The sequence below is a fragment of the Dermacentor albipictus genome, chromosome 1 (genome assembly GCF_038994185.2).
Source record: "Dermacentor albipictus isolate Rhodes 1998 colony chromosome 1, USDA_Dalb.pri_finalv2, whole genome shotgun sequence".
In the NCBI taxonomy this organism is placed as follows: Eukaryota; Metazoa; Arthropoda; class Arachnida; order Ixodida; family Ixodidae; genus Dermacentor; species Dermacentor albipictus.
In genome coordinates this window covers 323,683,925-323,706,467 of record NC_091821.1, presented here as the reverse complement: position 1 = coordinate 323,706,467, position 22,543 = coordinate 323,683,925, and the positions used below count along the sequence as shown (strand labels likewise).

The window sequence follows — 22,543 nt, the reverse complement described above, 5'->3', positions numbered from 1 at the left end:
GTAAAGTGCAGCGATCATAGGTTAGTAAGGGCTTGGATTCACCTCAATTTGAACAGAGAAAGAGTAAAATTGGTCAAGAAAAAACAGGTCAACTTAGAGGCGGCAAGGGTAACAGCAGACAAATTTAGGCTGGTACTTGCAAACAAATATGCGGCCTTAGAACAGAGATGATGATAATGACATAGAGGTAATGAGTGAAACCGTAACGAGGCTGGCTTCATAGGCAGCAGTTGAAGTGGGAGACACGGAACCAAGGCAACCAGTAGGCAAGCTCTCCCAAGTAATAAAGGACCTAATAAAGAAATGACAAAGAATGAAAATGTCCAACCCAAGAGATAGATAGAATTTGCGGAACTGACAAAACTGATCAACAAAGCGAAAATAAGTGTTATTCGAAATTATAACGCGAGACAGACTGACGAAGCCGTAAAAAATGGACACAGCCTGAAATCAGTGAGAACGAAACTTGGCATAGGACAAACCAAGATTTATGCACTGAAAGATAAGCAGCGTAACATCATCAGCAATCTTGAAGGTATAGTAAGGGCAGCGAAAGAATTCTATACTGACCTGTACAGTACCCAGAGGACTCAGGAGAACTCTATTTGAAACAATAATCAACAGTATGCAGAAACTCCTCCTATAGCTAGAGACGAGGTCAGATGGGCCTTGCAATGCATGAAAAGGGGAACAGCGGCAGGAGAGGATGGAATAACAGTCGATTTAATCAAAGATGGAGACCAACCCTTACATATAGCTTTCATTGATTACGAGAAAGCGTTTGAGCGTTTGATTCTGTCGAAACCTCAGCAGTCATGGAGGCATTACGGAATCAGGGTGTAGAAGAGCCGAATGTAAAAATACTGAACGATATCTATAATGGCTCCACAGCCACCGTAGTCCTCCATAAAGAAAGCAACAAAATCCTAATAAAGAAAGGCGTCAGGCAGGGAGATACAATCTCTCCAATGCTATTCACAGCATGTTTACAGAAGGTATTCAGTGACCTGGATTGGGAATAATTGGGGATAAAAGTTAATGGAGAGTACCTTAGTAACTTGCGATTCGCTGATGATATTGCCTTGCTTAGTAACTCAGGGGACCAATTGCAATGCATGCTCACTGACCTGGAGAGGCAAAGCACAAGAGTGGGTCTAAAAATTAATCTGCAGAAAACTAAATTAATGTTCAACAGTCTCGGAAGAGAACAGCAATTTACAATAGGTAGCGAGGCACTGGAAGTTGTAAGGGAATATATCTACTTAGGGCAGGTAGTGACGGCGGATCTGGATCATGAGACGGAAATAATCAGAAGAATAAGAATGGGCTAGGGTGCGTTTGGCAGGCATTCTCAGATCATGAACAGCAGGTTGCCATTATCCCTCAAGAGAAAAGTGTATAATAGCCGTGTCTTACCACTACTCACCTACGGGGCAGAAACCTGGAGGCTTACGAAAGGAGTTCTACTCAAATTGAGGACAACGCAACGAGCTATGGAAAGAAGAATGATAGGTGTAACGTTAAGGGATAAGAAAAGAGCAGATTGGCTGAGGGAACAAACGCGAGTTAATGACATCTTAGTTGAAATCAAGAAAAAGAAATGGGCATGGACAGGACATGTAATGAGGAGGGAAGATAACCGATGGTCATTAAGGCTTACGGACTGGATTCCAAGGGTAGGGAAGCGTAGCAGGGGCGGCAGAAAGTTAGGTGGGCAGATGAGATTAAGAAGTTTGCAGGGACGGCATAGCCACAATTAGTACAAGACTGGGGTTGTTAAAGAAGTATGGGAGAGACCTTTGCCCTGCAGTGGGCGTAACCAGGCTGATGATGATGATGCTGATGATGGAGGAGACATAATGCTAGGAAAACTGGCGGCTCTCTATACGAAGTGTCTATTGACTGCAAAGGTCCCAGAAAACTGGAAGAATGCAAACATTATACTAATCCACAAAAAGGGAGACGTTAAAGAACTGAAAAAATTATAGGCCCATTAGCTTACTCGTTTGCGTGGGTCCGACCACACGGCCAGAGCAAGTGATGTACGTCTAGTGTGCTATGGCAATTTTCGCGATATGATGTTTTGTATAGGTCAGGCATGTAGTGAGGTAGTCTGGTCTGCGTGGGGTACGTGTTTGTTTGAAGCATTCTGAACGTCAGGGCTTTGCCAGGCTACAAGACGCATTACGCAGCACGGACCTGGCGGAGCAGCTCTGGGCTGTCCAGCGAGCCCACGATGCGACCAGGGAGTTGCAACTCCCGGTCCCAACCTGGGAGTAGCCCGCTCTATGGGACCTTGCGCCCCGTAGCTCGCAGGACCTTTCTATAAAGTTACTCCATCCATCCATCCATTAGCTTACTCGCATATTATATAAGGTATTTACCAAAATAATCTCCAATAGAATAAGGGCAACACTGGACTTTAGTCAACTAAAGGAACACGCTGGCTTCAGAAAGATCTACTCTACAATGGACCACATCCATGTCATTAATCAGGTTATTGAGAAATCCGCAGAGTACAATAAGCCTCTCCATATGGCTTTCGTAGATTACGAAAAAGCATTTGATTCAGTAGAGATACCAGCAGTCATAGAGGCATTGCGTAATCAAGGAGTACAGACCGCTTATGTAAATACCCTGGAAAATATCTACAGAGTTTCCACAGCCACCTTAATTCCACACAAGAAAAGTAGGAAGATACCTATAAAGAAAGGGGTCAGACAAGGAGACACAATCTCTCCAATGCTATTCACTGTGTGCTCGGAAGAAGTATTCAAGCTATTAAACTGGGAAGGTTTAGGAGTAAGGATCGACGGCGAATACCTCAACAACCTTTGGTTTGCCGATGACATTGTTCTATTCAGCAACACTGTGGACGAGTTACAGCAAATAATTGAGGACCTTAACAGGGAGAGTGTAAGAGTGGGGTTGAAAATTAATATGCAGAAGACAAAGATAATGATAAATAACTGAGCAAGAGAACAAGAGTTCAAGATCGCAAGTCAGCCTCTAGAGTCTGTGAAGGAGTACATTTACCTTAGTCAACTAATCACAGGGAACCCTGACCATGAGAAGGAAATTCACAGAAGAATAAAAACGGGTTGGATCGCATATGGCAGACATTGTGAGCTCCTGAGTGGGAGCTTACTGTTATCATTGAAAAAGAAGGTATACAATCAGTGCATTTTATTGGTGCTGACATATGGGGCAGAAACTTGGACACTGACAAAGAAGCTTGAGAACAAGTTAAGGACCGCGCAAAGAGCGATGGAACAAAGAATGCTAGGCATAACTCTAAGAGACAGAAAGGGAGCGGTTTGGATCAGAGAGCAAACGGGTATAGACAATATTCTAATAGACATTAAGAGAAAAAAATGGCGCTGGGCAGGTCATGTAGTGCGCAAATTAGGTAACCGTTGGACCATTAGGGTGACAGAATGGGTACCAAGAGAAGGGAGGTGCAGTAGAGGACGGCAGGAGATTAGGTGGTGCGGTGAAATTAGGAAATTTACGGGTGCTTGCTGGAATCAGTTGGTGCAGGGCAAGGGTAATTGGAGATCGCAGGGATAGGCCTTCGTCCTGCAGTGGACATAAAATAGGCTGATGATAATGTTAATATCAATTTTCAGGCTATATTATTTGAAAATCTGAAGTTAATATTTTTGTGTTCATAATGAGAAAAGTAAAACGATAAAATTAACATGGCAGTCTCTTTGTTTCACTTACAAAATTAAATATGGCATCATGTATGTTCCTATCCCAGCGTCCTAGTCCCGACACCCTAAGAGGCAGTATCATTGAAAGCGCAATGACATATCCAAGTTGGCAAAGGGGACTTTCTAGAAGTCATTTCCTGTGCACGTCGAACCCACGGCACTCTATAAAGAAATGTTCCATAGTTTCAGGTAAAAACATCCATAAGAACATCGAAGTGAAGATGCCAAACTTATGGAAATAAAAATTAAGCATTGGTATTCAGCAACGCATTCTCGTGAATGAAATTTCAAATTTTTTTGTTGAACACCATCTGCTGTGCCAAGATAATTTACGTAAGAAGCTGAAAATTGGTGTTATTTAATACACATGATTTGCCATGTTCTTCTTAAACATGAAATTTTTTAAATCTTGAAGCTGTGATGTATGCCGAAGGCTTTAGGATCCTCAGTACTTGGCCTTTAAGAGATGCCACCGCTAGTGCATCTGCTGACTCGTTAAAGTGAGTCCCATGTGTCCTGGCACCCATACCAAATGGATGAAGCATAGACGTTGGGGGATAGATGAATAAAATTCTCAGAAAGCGGTAGATGAATTTGGCACTGATAGAGCAGAACAAACTTATAAGGAGTCAGTTATGGTTACGACTGAATAAATAGATGAGAAGTTTTCGTAGAGCTGGAATGATAGCCAATGACTCTGCCTGAAATATTGATGTAAAGTCGGGCAGTTGAAGAGAGAAAGACCAATTTAATGATGGCGAAAAAGTGCCCACTCCTGCTTTCTCTTCACTGACAGAATCATTTGTGGCTATTACTGTATTTATATGAAGATTCTCAAGGGGGTCATCTAACAAACCTTCTAGGTATCTAATAGGCAGAAGCTCAGCATTATTAGGAAATATATAATCGAATTCAACACTTACCGTTGCAGTAGGTGAATTTAGGAAAATCACATCAGAGATTGATACATGTAATAGTTCTAATAGCTTCTGCACAAAAATTACCTAGGTACAATGCAATCGAGACCATTGACTCACGAAGAATACAGTCGGCTCTTGAATGAACACATAGGAGGAGCGTCTCCGGGGAGAAGCATAGATATTCAGTAATGTTTGGACTGTCAGTATCCAAAATTCAATTTGAAGAGAAGGCAGATGAGTTTCATGATAAAGAATATTATTTGCTACAAATTTTGGAAGGCCAAAACTTACAATAGACTTACAAGACTTACGTACAATAAATCGTGAGCAGAATCTCCCTGCGCATTCCAAAATGACTGCTGCCGACCCTTTGTAATAGACCAACAGCATGTACTCCTTTAGATGCGATGTATTCTGTGCGTGTCCACCATTTAAGTTTTTCTGTATAAATCATTCCAAGATATTTTAATGATTCAACCTGTGGAGTTATCTCCTGATCATACGTTAGTGTTACCTGGATAGGAAAAGTTAAGGGGAAAACAATGAGTGCACTTTTGTTGACATTTAGCAACATTTGTATTCCTTTAAGTCACATTTCAATCTGATTAAAATACAACTGCAATGCTTTATAAAGGCTATGTATATCATTTTATGCAGAAAAAGGTACGATATCATCAGCGTATACATATATCTGCACATCATATTGTGTTGGAATATGACTTAGTAAAAGATTAAATAAAACGGGGGAGGGTACTGTGCTTGGAGGAACACTCCTTGTCTGTTTGTAGCATTGAGAAGAAACACCCTTTTGATAGCAATAAAATGTATGTCCGCTTAGGAAATTATAAATCCATAGAATTATATACTGTGGGATATTCAAACTTTCCAGTCTGGTGATCAAGATGGTGTGCTCAACACTGTCATACGCCTTCGCAATATCTAATGTCATTAAGGCTTCTTACTGGTTGTTGCAGCAAGTGAGTTGAATTCAACTCTCCAAGTCAATATGAGCATACCAAATTGAGCACCCAGGCCTGAATCCTATTTGAGAGTCACCTAATATTTGGTTGTTGCCTATCCACCTTTCAAGTTGACTATGCAATATTCTCTCGATCAACGTTGCAAGATTTGAAGACAGAGAAATAGGCCTGATGTTAACTATTGTATGTACATTGCCCTGCTTTTTAAGTAGCGGAATTACTTAGGCACTTTTCTAATCTGGATCCATGCATTATTAATGGAAAAATTTATAAGTTTAAGCAAATTCTGGGGAGGCAATTTGAATATTGTTTTTATGATTGCTGTAGTTATGCCATCAGGACTTGAAGCTGAAACTGGCAGCGACTTTACCTCTTTCATTAATTCTTCTAATGTGACTGCTGTGAATTCATAAGCTTGTTCAGGTGCCAGCGTATGATAGGTTAGAAGTGACATAATCGACTCTGTAAGCCTTTTGCAATCTCCTCCAGTGACTGTACCAATGCCGTAGAAGTTAAACTAGCAGAATCTACACTTGTTTGTGCTGAAACAATATCTTGGACCATAGAAACCTAAACAGAGCTTTTTTGTTACTAGACTGTGAAAGATAAGTGTAATGTTTGGTGTTATAATTTTCTTTTCATTTGTCAACTGTCTGCCTGAATGTAGCTGCAACAGATTTATAGTAGTCATTCCAAATGTGTGGGTATTGGTTATACAGTAACTTTCTCTACGCTGCCTTCCTTCTTCTATATTTGCAGTTGCAGTGAGGATTCCACCAGGGGAAATAAGTACCACCTTTAGTTCACTCCATACTGAATCTGGATTTTTTATAGCTGTCACTTATCACGTGGCACAAGTTACGTACCTTTACTCTGTCACTTAGTCTTACGTTTATTTGAAACTGACCACAATGATACTTGAAATTTGCTATAATTAACACAGGTGCGAACATGTTTATTGACCAAATAAATTTGGCACACGATCTCAAAAATTATTGGAAGATGGTTGCTGTTTGTGACCGAGATGATAGCAGACCAGGACAAAATTACATAACCTAAATTGGCAGAAGCTGGGTCTATTACCGAACACGATTTTCTGGATACATAAGTTGTGGTTCTCGAATTTAAACAATTAAGGTCATTTGACAAAGTCTAATCTACCAATTGTTTGCCACAAGAATCGGACCGATTGCTTCATGATACATAGTCAGAATTGAAATCACCAGCTATGATTATATCCTTTCTGCATGCTGCAACCACGGCATCAAGAGAACCTGTATTCATTAGTTCTGTAGGAAAATAAACATTGACTATTGGAAATGGGGCAAATCCAGCTAGCAGTATGTCTAATGCTAGAATCTCACTTTTTGCAGAGAATGACTGGGGACTAATCTTTGTTCTATGACAAATTTTCGATGATATAAAAAATGCTAAACCCCCTCCATTATGGGAAGGGCAATCCAGACGAAAAGTGCAATAGTTCTTTAAATGACAACGCTTTTCTGTAGATAACCATGTTTCTTGCAAAATAATCAAATCAGAGGAAAGTTCTTCACAAAGATGTAACAAATCAGTGGCTGCAGAAAAAATAGAATGACAGTTCCACTGCAGCACCTTTAAAATCCCTATGTTGACAATATACCAGCAGTATTAACTGCCATTTGTAGAATGCTATCTTTTAGGAAATGACTCTTTGATAGGTTGTCATTTGATTGTGTTTATGAAGGGTAGTAGTTCTCCGAGAATATGGAGAAGCACAATGTTTACACGTTCAAGCATCCAAATCCATGTTCTCAATATTTTCTGAACTGGACTCGCAACTGTTACCACCCTCACGTTCGACACAAGATGCAGAAGGTTGTGTTGTCAGTACTGCGTGGCAAGGCCTCTGCCTATAGGCCTTTGTCTATATTCTCATGAAAAACTGTTATCCCAGAAACAACACTTGGTCGCGGAGCAACCTCCAAAAGTTGTGGCATCTGAACAGTTAAAAGATGCCTAATGGTCTCTGAAAGGTTCGGAAAAAAGACTGTCAAGGGCTTTCGCCATAGCTTTCCTCACGACAGCACCTACATCAACAATAGATGCATCCATAGCTTTTGAGTGACGTGCAGCAGCTTCAGCATACCCACATGGCTTCTCTAATAGTCCGAGCCTCACAATGCGAACATCGCTTACATTGCTTACAAATTGAAGCTCTTGGTCTCTCACAGGACATTTCAAACAGTCCGCAGAGTGGAAACTTTCACGCAAACAGCATTGCTTAGAGGGAACACGTCTTTGCGTCGTGGCCTTCACCACAAATGTGTCACCGAATATCTGATCTACATCTGTTAATGCAATGGCCATATCGCCAGCACTGAACAGATTGCAGTGGGTGGGGAGAAAGTGCTTAAACCCTGTGTATTAAAGGCCATGCCTTGTTCTCTGATGGCCTAGTTGTGCTTGCAAAAGTGATAATGACCGACTCTGATTATCGGAAACTCGTGAACATAGGTAGACAGAAATGGCACCTGCTGTGGAAAACATCTGCAGCACCTCGGAAGCACAAGATTCATGTCGACTCCCCGAACTAGCCCCTTAACGCAAGCTAGATGAGCAGGAATAAAACAGCTCCCCGGATGATTCGCAAATATTCCACACTTTAGGTCAGAGACACAGGTCTAGTCCGGTGAACAACATAGAACCCCCCCCGCCTCCTCCGAATTCTCAGACGTTGGTTATGCTTTAGAAGTGTGGGGTAGCTTTCCGCAGCTCTTGAACTGCCTTTGGATTCCTCATGTGGATGAATTGGTCTGCACTAGGGCAACTGGAATGCTGTGAATGCCACTGCACAAGAAAGCCTCTATAGGGATATCATTAGTGGGAAGGGAAGCCGTCCAGAGGAAAGACTGCTGGCCGGGAGAAGAGACACTAGGAACTCGCAATGAGATCAACCAGAAGAGGAAGGTACTAAACAAAACTAAGAACAAATAAACCACCCGATAATTGACCAATACTTCGCAACACGAGGCCCAAGAAGAGCGTCCGTAGAACACCAAACCAAGCTCTAGAAGTCGGGAGAAAGCCTTGTTCCGTGCGAGCAGCTGTGGGCAGGGACCTTCTGTTCCTCAGGACAGGAAACAAAGCTTGCGACCTGAACCAGCACTGAACCAGTTTCTATTGCATTCTATTCTCACGCACCATGCCCGTGAGCCTTCTTCTTCACTGGCCCTGGAGGTGATAGTTGCGCTGCCACATATATATGCAAACAAGATTATCCAAGTATACATGATGCAAGTTTGGTTCCTCCCAACAACGTATAAATTTTCAAATGACTTTTTCGTCGGTACAGAACGGCACATACCCAGTGGCCGAAGTTGGGGTGAAAGAGGTTCATTGAAGAGCAGCACATATGCAGTGTCACATACACAGTGACCCAAATGGTTCCAAATCCAGTTCATTCAGCACATTGGTCAAATTCTCTTGGCCAGAAAATGCGATGTACAGAAATAGATCAACCCTGGAAAGTGTGTGAAGTATCCCAAGAAGGCTAATTGCATTAAAACAAAAGTGGAAGTGGGCTCATTGATTATCATTGATGTTTTAGTGTGGTACGCTCAGCTGGATTCACCATTTCTCATTACAGGTTGCCATCCAGTTTTGGAGGGCATTTGGAGGTGAAGAGGATGAAGTATGTGGCCTCAGCTCTGAAGATGAAGCAGAGAAATAGCAAGCCAGTCATGTACATAAGTCTTCAAAGCATAGAAGCAAAAATAAACTGGACATCTTGTGTTCTATATAGTGCTGACAACGAAGGACCGTGCTTTGGACGTTCGCCACAACCACACAACTACATGAATACAACACTGTTGTGAAGTGAAAAGTTTGTGTGATCTTTAACCACACCACAATAGTCTTATTCCTCACCGTCTTGGTGACCAAGGACAAAGAGCAGTATTGTGGGGAAATGTCTGTTGCATAGCTGGACTTCATTGTCTTCCATAGTTCCAGCAAGCCTGCTGTGAAATTACTGCACTTCAGTATGATGCGCGATGGTGGCAGCATTTTTTTGTTTTATATCCAACACAGTTTATGCTCTTTACTTTACCCAACATAAGTGCACATACACTATATTGCTAAATGCAAGTTGATCCATTTTTGCCTTGACATTTTTTAAATATGTGAACTTTATAACACTTTTTAGCTGGTAGTTATTCTCAGTGATACACTACCATCAGTGCAAAGCAAAACATAAGAGTATGCACTACTCACAATGAAAGATAACTGGCAATCTAGGTAGAAAAAACCCAAGTGTAGAGCCATGTATTGGCACCAAAAGCAAACAACTGGAGTTGCAGGTTGCTCTTGCCTATAACTCTGAATTTTTGCTACCAGAAAGCCTATTTCAAGCTACAAGCAAAACATATATTTTAAATGAACCAGATATTACTACACAATATTAATAAATCTATATTACGGTTTAGTTGTAGCCTCAAAAAGCCCATTCACATAACGCATCACCAGCAAATTTTAAACATTTCTGTATCCAATAATTCATGATACACATGCTTGTTATTCAGGGAAAACACGGGGAACGCAGGAAATGGAAATTCAAGACAATGAGCAAAACGAGAAAAGGTGGAAGCAGGAGCTAACGTTTCGACAAGTGGACTTGTCTTCTTCAAGGCGACATATGTTTTTTTTGCCACAGTATATATACGCGAGGTTCTTCTAAAGGGGAGAGGGTGTAAGGTGGGTGGGTAGCGGGAGAGGGTGTAAGGTGTGTTAGCGGCGAGGGTGTAGAATTGAGAATAAAGGAGTGCTGTGCACAAGGCCGGTGACACAACCGTCTGTCAGCCACGTGTCAGCGACCTTGTGTCAGCCGGTGTGTCACTACGTGCACAGCAGCCCTCTATTGTTTCGCTGGTGGTTGTGGGCTATCGTGTCTCTGAAAGGAATAGTTGATGGAGCGGCAGAAACCAGTGCCCCTGAGTAAAAAAAAAACGAAATACTGAAATGGAATAAATAAATAAATGAAGGGGAAGAAAACAAAAGCACTAAACAAGCAAACTAAGTGTTGTTGCCTATAGATTGAAATTTAGCATAGTGAATAGATTCTAAAGCTCCCTTTGAAACGTCTAGGCCTATTGGTTGCAATGTCTTGAACTTATGGATAAGGTATGATTCTCTATTTTCTTTCTCGTTCAGAACAGAAATTTGATTGAGATGTAGAGTTTAAGTTCATCAAAGTTATGACCTGGTTGGTTGAAATGCTCGGCACCGGCTTTGGGAAGTTATCCCCCCCCCAGGAGCACCGGTTTCTGCGCTCTTTTTATTATCTCTTTCAGAGACCCGATAGCCAATGACCACCAGTGAAACAATAGAGGACTGCTGTGCATGTCTTTGACACATAGGTCGACACATGGCTGTTGACACGTGATTGACAGACAGCCGTGTCACTGGCCTTGCGCACAGCACTCCCTTTATTCTCAGTTCTACACCCTCGCCGCTAACACACCTTCATTCGTTGCCGCACCCACCCACCTTATGCCCTCTCCCCTTTAGAACCACACCAATATATACTGAGGTGAGGAAAGCATATGTCGCCTTGAAGACAAGTCCACTTGTCGAAATGTAGGCTCCTGCTTCCACCATGTTCTCGTTTTGATCATCACATGCTTGTTATACTATGTCCAACTATACCACATGCCACAGCAGATGGCAACTTAATTCTAGGCTATGTCCACAGGCTCAGCAGAAGTGCAGCTTGTTCACAGAACCAGGGCTTGTAAACTCTTGGCAGCAACAGCGTATAAGGCAGCAGAGGTTTTCGCTGTCTACCATTTCAGATAGAGCACAGCTAAATACTATAATGAATGGCATCACTAGACAGCACGAGCATTTCTTTATTGTTGACGAGATTCCATTTTACGAGCAGAAACGCTTCGCAAGTCTTTACAGACTGTGAACAGACAAAACTGTTATTTTTTTAATATTAGCAGCCCATGCCAAGCTCTTAGGAACTATGACTGACTTGACAAAAATGTATAGGGCTGCTGACTTTGTCTCCACCTATAAATAAGATCGATTTCCATAATTTCTTCACAAAAGCACACACATTCCAGTATACTCTTTTCATTTTTGTCTCGACAAACAGCAATATGTCAGTTCACACGGTGTATGATGCCATACTTGACTTTCAAATTGGCATGCATCACATTTAAGAGAGCATTTATTCTAGCAGACACATGCCCTGGAAGAATCATGCAGAAGTTGCATAAACCACTCTCTCAATGCATCTCAGGTTTAGCAGATGAGTTGGTTGCTAAACGGCATGATGATGCCATGGCACAATGTGACTTGCTTGGTAGAAAAAAAGAAAAAAAAATGTCAGTTGGAAAGGTGTGAGCTCTAACAGAGCTGACCTAATCAAAACAGCATCTCTTATCAGTTCAAAGGCCAATCCTGGCAGCACATCAGCACAGCTCGCTGCGCTGCATCCGCAATACCAGACCACAATTGACATGCACAGCAGTGCTGGAGCTGTTCCTTCTCAAAGGGAGTCCTCCTTCACAAGCTTGAAGATTTGTGACAGCTAAAACTTTTCCATGCATTAAGTACAGTTATCACTCCATCTGATACTTTCTCATGAAGGAAACTTCGTTCAGTGCAATCCTGTGAGGTACCCTTGGCACTTCTTGTGTGGTCCCAACAGGCAAGTGGTACCATACTGAGACCATAAAGCATCACTTCGACCTGTGCATGATAAGATGGCTTGCGCTTCCCTCCTCCACGTCATCGCAAACATCTTGCTGGCTTACCACTGTCCACACAGTATCCAACATTAGGGGATAGGGAAAGATACAGTTGTGCCTGAGTGAAGTAATGGCAGCATCTTGTCCACACCTTGTACAGCGATGTCGCAAAAGCTAAGGTGCAGAGAAGCCCAAGCAATTTAGTCCTGAACTATCTGCAAAGTTCATGAAGACTCTTTGCAAACAGAAGTAGAGTAGGTCCACGGCAATACGAAGTGGCGCACTTTCGGCAGCCTGCTGTTCTCGATCCAAATGTCGAGTATGTGCTCTGGCATGTCCACACACACCAAATCTCTTGCAGTGAGAGAAAGTACCATGACTAGATGGGAGACTATAACAGACACGTGGCCACTGCATCCTCACAACACTGCTCAGATGTACATGGGCGTTTCCTGACCAGTCAACAACCTGAACATGGATGTCGGCATCGTCTTCATGTGAATCTGCAGGGAAAGAAAAAAAAAAAGCAGACGTTAATTAAGTTCAGTTGTAGCAAGAAAGTGTGATGACTTACATAATGAACCATTTGTGGAGGTGGTCACTACAAATGCTTTGATTAAGGTGCTGTGCTTGAAATTATTTTAACAAATTTTAATTGGAGCATATCTACAGTGGTTTATAACTTTTGGTGCTGCCAAGAAACTTATTTTGAAAGGAACATTACACATGAGCAGTAATGCAAGGTTGATCCTCACCTTTCATGAAGTAAGAAGCACCTTCCCCCTAACAGTTACCACACACAAGTGGAGTTCGTGTCGTCCTTCTCATTGTTCTCATGCCAGCATTTTGTACACCTCGCTTTCCGTACCACAGGGTGCATAAAATACAACTGACAATCAAAGCTCTACTGTAGAGTGTCACTTCATTCCCAATATTATCAGGAGCCGAAATTTAAATGACAATGGTGCAGGGATCTACTTGCAATGCAGAAGTGCCTCAAAGCATGTTGCCTATAGCTAGCATTTGCTATTAGCATCTTTGGTACTGTTCAAAGTGAATGAGCATCACACTGTGAATGCTATCTTGATAATTGGTACAAGAGGCAGCACACGCCAACTGGTCACTACATCAACGAAAATGAAAATCAATGCAGGGTGCCCACGAAACATCCCATTCAAGGCATTCGTCCACTCACCTCTCCAACTGATGTGGCCAGTAGATTCACAATCTTCTCATGGGGCACAGCCACAACACTCTGTCCATTAATCTCGATGATGCGATGACCCACCCGGACGCCACCACGCTCAGCAATGCCACCACGGAGTAGGCTGCAGATAACACCATTCTGCACGCTGAAGCCCAGCTGGTACTTGGTGTCAGGCCGTTTAATCTTGACTTCGACGACAGGTGCACAGGGCACTACCGTGAGCTTGACCACACTCTGATGTTTGGTGTTCTTAACATATGCCTGACAGGTTGAAAGGGGCAGGCCCACAAGGCTGACTCCATTGATCGCAATGATCTGGTCACCTATGTTCAGCTGTGAGCAGCGGGCGGCTGGACCGTTGTGCGCCATGTTGGCCACGACCACGGTTGGCAGCATAGAGCCCCAGCCACTCTCGACGATGACCATGCCCAAGATCTCGCCCTTGTGCTTGGGCACAACCACCTCCTTCTGGCGCTCCTTTTTGGCAAACATTTCCAGCTCGTTCCCAAATATTTCTTGAGAGTTTAGTACTTCCTGGTAATCCATCTCTTTGACAAAAGACGAGTCCTCAATTCCGTTTGCCTTCAGAAACTCCATGTATGCCACCTGCAGCATGCCAAGCTGTGGTTACACAGTGTTCCAGTTTAACTCAGGAAAAACCCTAATGTCCAAAACCCAGAACCAAGGGCTTGCAATACTAATACCGAGTAAGAGCAACAGTGAACAAAGTTGTACAAACAGCGCTTAATGCATGATAGAGTGAAACAAAACGTGCAATTAAAGAAAGAAGGATGCAAGAACGAACAGTACCATAATCTCATTCTTCAACGAACAGAAACTTTACAAAGCATTCATTAGAAACGAGCCTTACCTGAAAAGCCTGGCCGATGGACTGTGCAATGAACTGGGCCTCTTCCGACTCAAACACGTGGCAGACCATCTTAGGAGTGCGTCGCAGCTTACTCCCGCCTCCCGCATCATCCTCCAGAGTACGCCTCCGTGCCATTAGCACCACCAGGTCCCCAATGTCCGCAATGTAGGAGATGCTTCGTAGTGCATGGTCCATCATGATCTCCTGTAAACATGCAAAGCCAGGTACTGTCTAGACACCTTCACGACACTATCACTTCAAGAGCTCACATTTCCCCCACCTGAATGATTTTGACTCAACCCTGCTACAATACAATTCAAAGAACATTTTTTTTTGACAGCACAGTCATGACAATTCTTGCACCCTGTCAGCAGCTACTTTCATCACCGTGTGAACTGATAATCAATGCCACAAATGACACTTTGCACCCATAATTGTACGTCATCTTCACTTCAAATGCCTCGTCACCACAAACAAATATTGTGGTCCTATTGTCTTACAACCTTTCTCATGAGACCTTAAGCAAATGTGAACATGGAAATTGGCAAGCAGCTGATTGGTATACCAGGGTCTCCCAAGTGACTTCACACCATTACAGTTATCTGCTCTGCAATTCCAAAAACACATGCCTCAGACCGTGGAGGAGGTATGAGCAGCTGCACTCTAGTAGCGTAAAAGAAAGGATGCGTGTGTGCATTCGTCTTTGGAGCAGCAGTGCAAACCCACCACACAGCACAGTCATGCAATTGAAACAAATCATGTGTTAGTACAATACATACCAACTTGTTTGGCAGTTATGCAAGCAAAGCCTCGGCTTTACTGTTCCCAACTAAAAGTTTGAATTCTGTTTGCAATAACTCTCTTCTCGTGATATTCACATTTCATTTGTTGCAAAATTCCAGTTGAATATTTTTTTCCTGTCACAGTTTTAATGGAATAGCGTTTAGGAGCTCATGTCACAGAAAATACGGTGTCGGCGTCGGACATTGTTTTGGCAAAAAGATTTTCGAACCACGCACACCCAGGCCCTTCATGTGACGCAAGGAATTTACTGAACTAATTGAATTTGTCAAACTAAAATACCTGGAAAAATCGTAAACTATGACTTACACACAACCTACAGACATGATAGTTCTCAGATTGTAATATGACTGTGCAATAAAACATAATTCTGTTCTGCAAAAAGTCAAAGAAACCACTTTTCCAGTGTATCTACAATTCACAGACTGGCTGTGGTGTCTGTGGTTTGCGCGCGGGTTGGTGTCTTGGGGGCCACGGAGCGGCGTGCTCGGTTCGTTTTAATACCTCCAGGTGGCACTGACTCCGCCACATCGTGGCCCATGCATGAGGCCGCGTTTCTATACCATAAAGCCCGCCTTCGTGCACAGCATTCGTGGCCAGCATTTCCCAGTAGACATTATGGTTACGTACGCTCCAGTTGCCAAGAAGCGTGAGAAGCAGTTAGGCATCTTTGAATGCTATCGCATTCCACCCTTAACCCTTTGAGGTTCAATGACGTAAATATACGGCGCCGCGAACAAGTCCCAAAATGGTTGATGCCTTATATTCATGGCGCCGTCTGTAAGTTTAAGAAGTGCGCCAACTTCCTAACTTTTTCTTGCCTTGCACGTGCTGCCACTATGTGGGGATACAAGGAATTTTTTTCTCGTGTCTCTCTCTCTTTCGGTTTTCGTTGTATGGTTTTTTTGCTCCGGCGCGTCTGCTACCGTTCGCGCATTGGTGCCTGTGCAGGCGCGCGGCGATTAGTTTTGGTTTTGTTTCGCATGCGGTTTCGGCTTCTTTTGCTCACAAAACTGATGGCTATCTCGTTCTAATCACTCAAAGGGCGACCGCCTGTTACTCGCTTGTTTGTTGCTCACAGGGGTGCGCATACAAAGGATGCCGCCATGCATGCGTTTCCGTTTTTGGAGACTCGCGAAGCCTGTGATTGACGATAAGATTGAAGGATGAGCAGAAGGTTGTCACAACGTTTTGCTTTTCTGACGAGCGCACAACCACACAGTTTTCTTGAGTTTGCTCACCTCACAGTTCGATTACGCTATGGACGTGCACGCCAGCTGCTCTGCAGCAAGTGAGTCGTGCAGCGATTCCTCCGATGTGGACTACTGCCCAAGTACCGGGTTAGAGTCAGATTCATTGGACCTGAGCGCGTCAGATGAGGAGTTACTCACCAGTTCAGACTCGGAATCTGACGAAGGAGCAACATCGCGAAAGCGTTCGTGGCATGACAATGCTGACTGGATCAAAGGTGACTTTTCTCCCTCCTTGTTTACATTTGACGCCACACATTCTGGATAAGTGTCCAGCTCTATGCTGGCCCCAGAAGCAAAAGTCGACTACTTCAAGCTTCTTCTTCTTCTCTCCCTTTTTTTTTTTACAAAGATGTTTCGCATATTGTAACCAAAAGAAACCAGTAGGCAAAACAGAAGGTTCATGAGCCTAGCCTGCCCCGAAAGTCCCGACTCAGGGGGTGGCAGAAGACCGACGTCTCATAACTTTGCTGCTTTCTAGCGTTTGTGCTATTCATGGGCCTTGTGAGGAAAAATACTCTCGGGAATACTGGTCTAAAGATACAATGTTGGAAACTCCGTTTTTCCGGTCAGTCTTTTCTGCCAACCGGTTTTGCCTATTGACGGGAGTGCTGCACTTTAGTTCAATCACAGATATGAAAGACCACCTAAGAGCAATCAGACCAGTGATGGAAGCAATACAAGAAAGATGCCGCACTTTTTGTTCCTTTTCAAGACTTGTGTATAGATGAGTCTCTGATGCCTTGGAGAGGACGCCTTACTTTTCAACAGTATATTCCTTCTAAGAGGCATTGGTTTGGTGGAAAGCTGTTTGTGCTTTGCGACGTCAACACAGGCTACATCTTACGGTTTATCAAGTACACAGGAGCTACTACAGCTGTGACCATATTAAAAGAGCTGGGATTTACAGGGTCTGTTGTGGTGGAGCTGCTTGGAGACTTTCTTGGGAGGGGACATTCCCTGTTCATTGATAACTGGTATACCAGCCCAGCCCTGTTCGAATTTCTCCACAGCAGGCAGACGAGTGCTTGTGGTAAGGTGCGAGCAAATAGGAGGGGGTTTCCAAAGTTCGCAAAGAAGTTTGTGTGCACATTCTTCTTGTGTATTTTTCTCATGTGGACATTGTGTATAACAATGCACCAATTTTTTAAAAATTCTTATAACTTTATTTCCTTTTTTTTTATTGTTTTTCATGAATAAACAGTACATGCATACCAATGCAAAACATTTTTTTTCTCACTTTACAGTCACCCTAGAAAAATTACGGTAAATTTTTTTCGAAATAGGTCCCTCTGAAGAATTTAAATGTGCAATAAAAAAGCGACCCTAGGTGGTCGCATATGGCGAAAAAAATCGACCCTCAAAGGGTTAAAGGAAAAGCTTAAGCATCCTCCAAATTTTTTATCTTGCAATTCAACAAGAGTCACGCCCTTTCAGTTTTATCTTGCCAAAACTACTGAGGCAACATGGACTAATGTTATTATTATCATTATTATTATTACTTGGTTTTTTGTGAGTTTCTGCCTCTCATTAGGTGGGAATAAAAAAAATCATTGTAATAAGAATTTCATTTAATACAGAATTCATTGCAGCAGGACTTGACCGTACAAATCTGGGCAAGTGCATCCAGCCATGTCACCTGTGTACTGTAGTACTTCTGCAAGAGGAGCAGACTAAGTAGGCAGTGACATGAAGATGCAGTCCACCTGCTTGCTGCAAAATACACCTACACTTTATAGTCGGGCAAAACACTGACATCACCTTCCACCGGCTGGATAGATGACTTTCTCAATGTTGAAGAAATCAATTCAAATGGTAAATATTTTTGGCAAGTGCACATTCACTTGACAAAGGCCACTCGGCCACAAGAAAGTGGTGACAGATGTATTCTGACCAGGAGGAACAAGTACGGCTAAGAAAAGAACATGTACAGCACATTATGACAAAATGTATGAAACACTGTGCACTGATAATAGGAAGATTTCCGCAGTAATCTGTTGAATAAGCAAAAAATACAACCACAATATGAAAATGGTGTCTGCTAACATGAGAATTGCTCAAACTGCTACATTACTAAAATACAATTGCTTTTGTAATGGAAAAGTGCAACTTTAACACCTTTTCAATGGTTCTTTATACCAACAATAAGTGAGCTTAACATTGCACTTTGACTAATACATTTAAACCTCAATATAATGAAGTATGTAAAATAGGCAATCTGCTTCGTTATATCGAAATTTCATTGTATTGAAAGTCGACCTATTTTGCTTTAAGTACAGTCGTCGGTCGATTTTTCTTGCGCGGGAAGGGGCCGCAGAATTTTCCAAGTTATCGGGCAATCGAAGAAAGCAAATTGGAATGAGAAAACAATTCATTCTGATGAATTTATGATTTGGCGACGAATGATATGGTTTCATGCCACTTTGACGGTAGCTTCACATCGGCGGTATGAATTGAGCAAAGCCAGCCACGCTTTCACGTGCACTCCGCCCCCGCAGCAGATAGCTTCACCCGCACTGGGACGACTCTATCATGAAAAGTGGCGGCAGCGGGGAGCGAACGCCTCGTCTGCCTCTCACGACAACAAGTCACCGCAACTCCAGATTACGCAAGCTCTAATACTAAACACGCCGGAAGACAGGTTACATGATGCCACGCCGTCTCGGCAGGCCCACTCTCAGCACACGCAGCAGATTACCTCTCTAAAGCAGGTTGCGTGGCTGTGTATGCGCTCAGCCGCGCTCGCCACGCTTAGCCATGCGCAGCCACAACCCGGAGGCGTCCCAGAGGCGTCCCCCTCCCACGTGCGCCTGATCGCCGTTACCGCGAGCTCGCTCCTTTCCCTGTCTTTCCCTTTGCTCGAGCAGGAAGGCAGCACTCGTGAAGCCACCATCTTTCTTCTCTCACCCTCGCACACTTTCACTCGCACCTAAAGCAGACAGTGCGCACGATAGGATCTTATCACACTTGGACTTTGTACCGAACGGAACATGATGCGGCTCCACTTCGGTGGTCGCTCTTTGTTCGGTGGTGTGTGATTTGAGAGGTGCGTTTGCAAGCAGCCGCTTGTAATTCAACCATTTGACCTTCTGTATTCGCGGAAGTTTCGATTTATTGTCTCAGCATTCCTTGGTTCTAAATGCATGGTGTTCTATGACAAGAGATTATGAAAAGTAATATATTTCGTTATATTGAAGGTTGTTAAACGTAGGTTTAACTACTGCCCTGCGATTTAATGAATGAAATTGTGTTAGACTGCAAACACATTTACTATCTAGCACTATTTATAGAAATTTTGTCTGAAGATAATGTGCTTATGGATCAATACAACTACTCTAAGAATTCACCAACAGAGAAGCAACAGGAGATGTTACCTTGAGGTCAGTATTCAGCACCATGATCTTCTCGGTGGAGATGAACAGGTCCACTTCTGTACTAGGTTGTGCTTCTCCTTCGGGCGCCTGTAGAAAGCAGCAAAACATTATTCCCCATGCCCTATATATAAGACCACTTGCATTAATATACCTGTCCCAGGGCATCAACAGACTGCATATGTGACTTTGGTGATATAATAACTTACATCTGCATATTACATGATGTCTTTTCAATATAACAGTGCAATATCTTGTACAAATCCTCCCCCCCCCCTTTTTTTTACCATTATTTAGGGCACCTTTATGTCGCACAGGCTCAGAGCAAGTTCTTTGAAAGACCCACAGTCAACCTCTGTTAACTTATATTTAAAGGGGGCATGTGAAGCAAGTTTGAATAATACAAAGGATGTCTTAGAAGCATTCATCGAACTCGAAGCTTTATTTATTGGAGATGTTTGCTTACAGGGGTTCCCAGCCATACTTGCATGTAGGCACTGTACAGTCAGCATCAAAGGTTAACGGACCATACTATCTGTAAAAAGTTGAATTTCGAAGTGTCTGTTACAGCGGCCAGAAAAACTGCACAGCACTAAGTTGTTGTACCCGTACAGTCTGAAAATCCAAATACCAGGCTGTGAAAATATTCTGCTTTTTCTCAGGTTCCACACAGTCTATAAATTTTCAATGCTGGCTGAACAATGCACCACAAGACCTGGTTAGCATTGCCGACAAGTATTAAAAATTGCTGCTCACCCCCCCTATCCTACAATCAGCCATAACTCCTAAGCTTCTACATAACTGATGATATGGAAGCCCCATATATGGCATTGTATAAAGTGGCACAAGCAAAATTCGCTGTCCTCATTGGTCAGTGACTTGAGCAGCAGTTTTTATTCACATCATGCTCTATTTCAGATTACTGTTCGTGTGTACACTGCATGTGGAAAGTATCTAGAAAGTTAAAGTTTCTGAAAGGTTGCAATAGGTAGTGGCTTGAGTGTTTGTACATTTATACGAAATGGTGCAGGAATTACAATGTGCCTGCTGGCAATCTGTTGCAGTTCAAATATTCCATTATGCTATTTTTATAGTTTAAACAATGAAGTTTTCCTCCACAGATAAAACATGGAACCATTTCCAGCTACTGGCTATGGTCAAATCAGAAGAAAATTAATAGAAATCAAGGCAAATTAACAATGTCAAATTAACAGAAGTCGACTACACGTTTACACCATTCAATCTCAGTCCTATACATTTCAACTTTAATGCAGGCAAGCAGCATGCAAGAAAGAATGGGAGAATGAAACTCAAAGTGAATAAATAAATCCAGTCACTAAACATGCCGTAACGAAGGGTGCAGACAGCTGATTATGGTAATTTCTTCAGCAGAGGTACTCACCAGAGACTTATTCCACGAAGCAGTGGTAGGAAAGAAAATGCAAGCTAAGTTTATAGTGCTTGAACAATAGAAATAAAATCAATGCCGATTCTGGTACTGCCTTACTTGCCCACCACAGTAAGACTAGGAATGCAGATGCAGTGTTTACTAAGCAACCAGAATAACAAGGAATATAATTTTATACAGTCACAAAGAATGCATGTTTTATTGAACTATATTATGCCATGTAGCAACCAGTGAGGCAGCTTTAACAGGAATATTCCTCAACATGGTGTGCTGCAGATTAATTCCCCCCCCCCTCCCCACTGTGAGCATTCATTAAAATCTTTTCATGTACTGTATATTGAATATAACATTATACAGTGAAGTACTAATTCAAGATCTCTCAATTTGAATTGACGGATAATTCGAACTGCTCTGTTGGTCTCAGCAAAGTTCAATGTCTTTGAACAGAGAAAAACTCCCGCTAATTCAAACTCCAAAAACCACACAAAGGTCATACAGTCAAACCTCAATAAAATGAATCATGTGGCACTGCCGAAAATCGTTTGTTATTTTGAAATATCGCTGTAATCAAAAACTTGCGACTATAAATAACGTCAGTGGACAAACCTAGGAATGAAAATGACGTACCTTGGCAGTACACATGTGTGCAGACAAGCATACTCTCAAATAATGTTTCACTCACTTCAAAGCTGCTTTATTTGAAGACATCAGTAATTTTCTTCTGGTGTGTGCATCACACATGGCCGGTTAAGAATGCATCTAAACCTTCCACTTTACGCAATACCTCATCAGGTACGCCATTGCACTGAGCGATGAAAGTGCAGGCTTTGTTCATGTGCACTAAAACATCAATGTTGGACACGATCTTATCTTCTGTGTTCGGTGACCCACAATCACCTTCCTTCGGTTCGTCATCGTCACTGGAGACGTCGCGAACGCAGTTAATAATCTCTTCTGTTGTCAGATCCGCCGTTAGCGCTGCGCTGTCGCTCTCCACATAGTCGAATGAAGAGACGGTGGGCAGCAGTACCCAACCTCGGTCCACAGGTCTCCTGGGTTGTTGTCCTCAATGACCTCAAGGTCATTGTCAAGCTGCACAGGCACTTTGACAAGCTCTGCTTTTTGCCAGCAGTTGCCAACGGTGGATGCCTTCAAGTTCCACCAAGCTCCTGTGAGCATTTCCGCTGCCTGACGAATAGTGATTGCAGTCGGCTGCTTTAGGCAGAGGTTAATAATCAACCACTGCACAAGGCACTTACGAAATTCTGCTTTCACACTCTTT

General features: G+C 42.8%; 2 protein-coding genes across 4 annotated transcripts in view; one reads left to right on the top strand and one right to left on the bottom strand.

Moving 5' to 3' along the window:
• LOC135919398 (alpha- and gamma-adaptin-binding protein p34-like) overlaps positions 1-9,409 on the top strand; it is a 28,912-nt gene extending 19,503 nt beyond the window's left edge. Inside the window, exon 9 of the mRNA XM_065453200.2 lies at positions 9,245-9,409. Coding sequence (XP_065309272.2) covers positions 9,245-9,328 — 84 coding nt within the window. The 3' untranslated portion in view covers positions 9,329-9,409. The remainder of the gene's footprint in view (positions 1-9,244) is intronic.
• A 2,075-nt stretch (positions 9,410-11,484) lies between these two features.
• The window catches only part of LOC135919397 (protein lin-10-like), a 29,306-nt gene continuing 18,247 nt past the window's right edge, over positions 11,485-22,543 (bottom strand). For all 3 annotated transcript variants that reach the window (XM_065453197.2, XM_065453199.2, XM_065453198.2), the window contains exons 7-10: positions 19,857-19,943; positions 14,432-14,635; positions 13,549-14,166; positions 11,485-12,856 (exon numbers count right to left, since the gene is read on the bottom strand). In XM_065453197.2, coding sequence (XP_065309269.2) covers positions 12,785-12,856; positions 13,549-14,166; positions 14,432-14,635; positions 19,857-19,943 — 981 coding nt within the window. In that variant the 3' untranslated portion in view covers positions 11,485-12,784. The remainder of the gene's footprint in view (positions 12,857-13,548; positions 14,167-14,431; positions 14,636-19,856; positions 19,944-22,543) is intronic.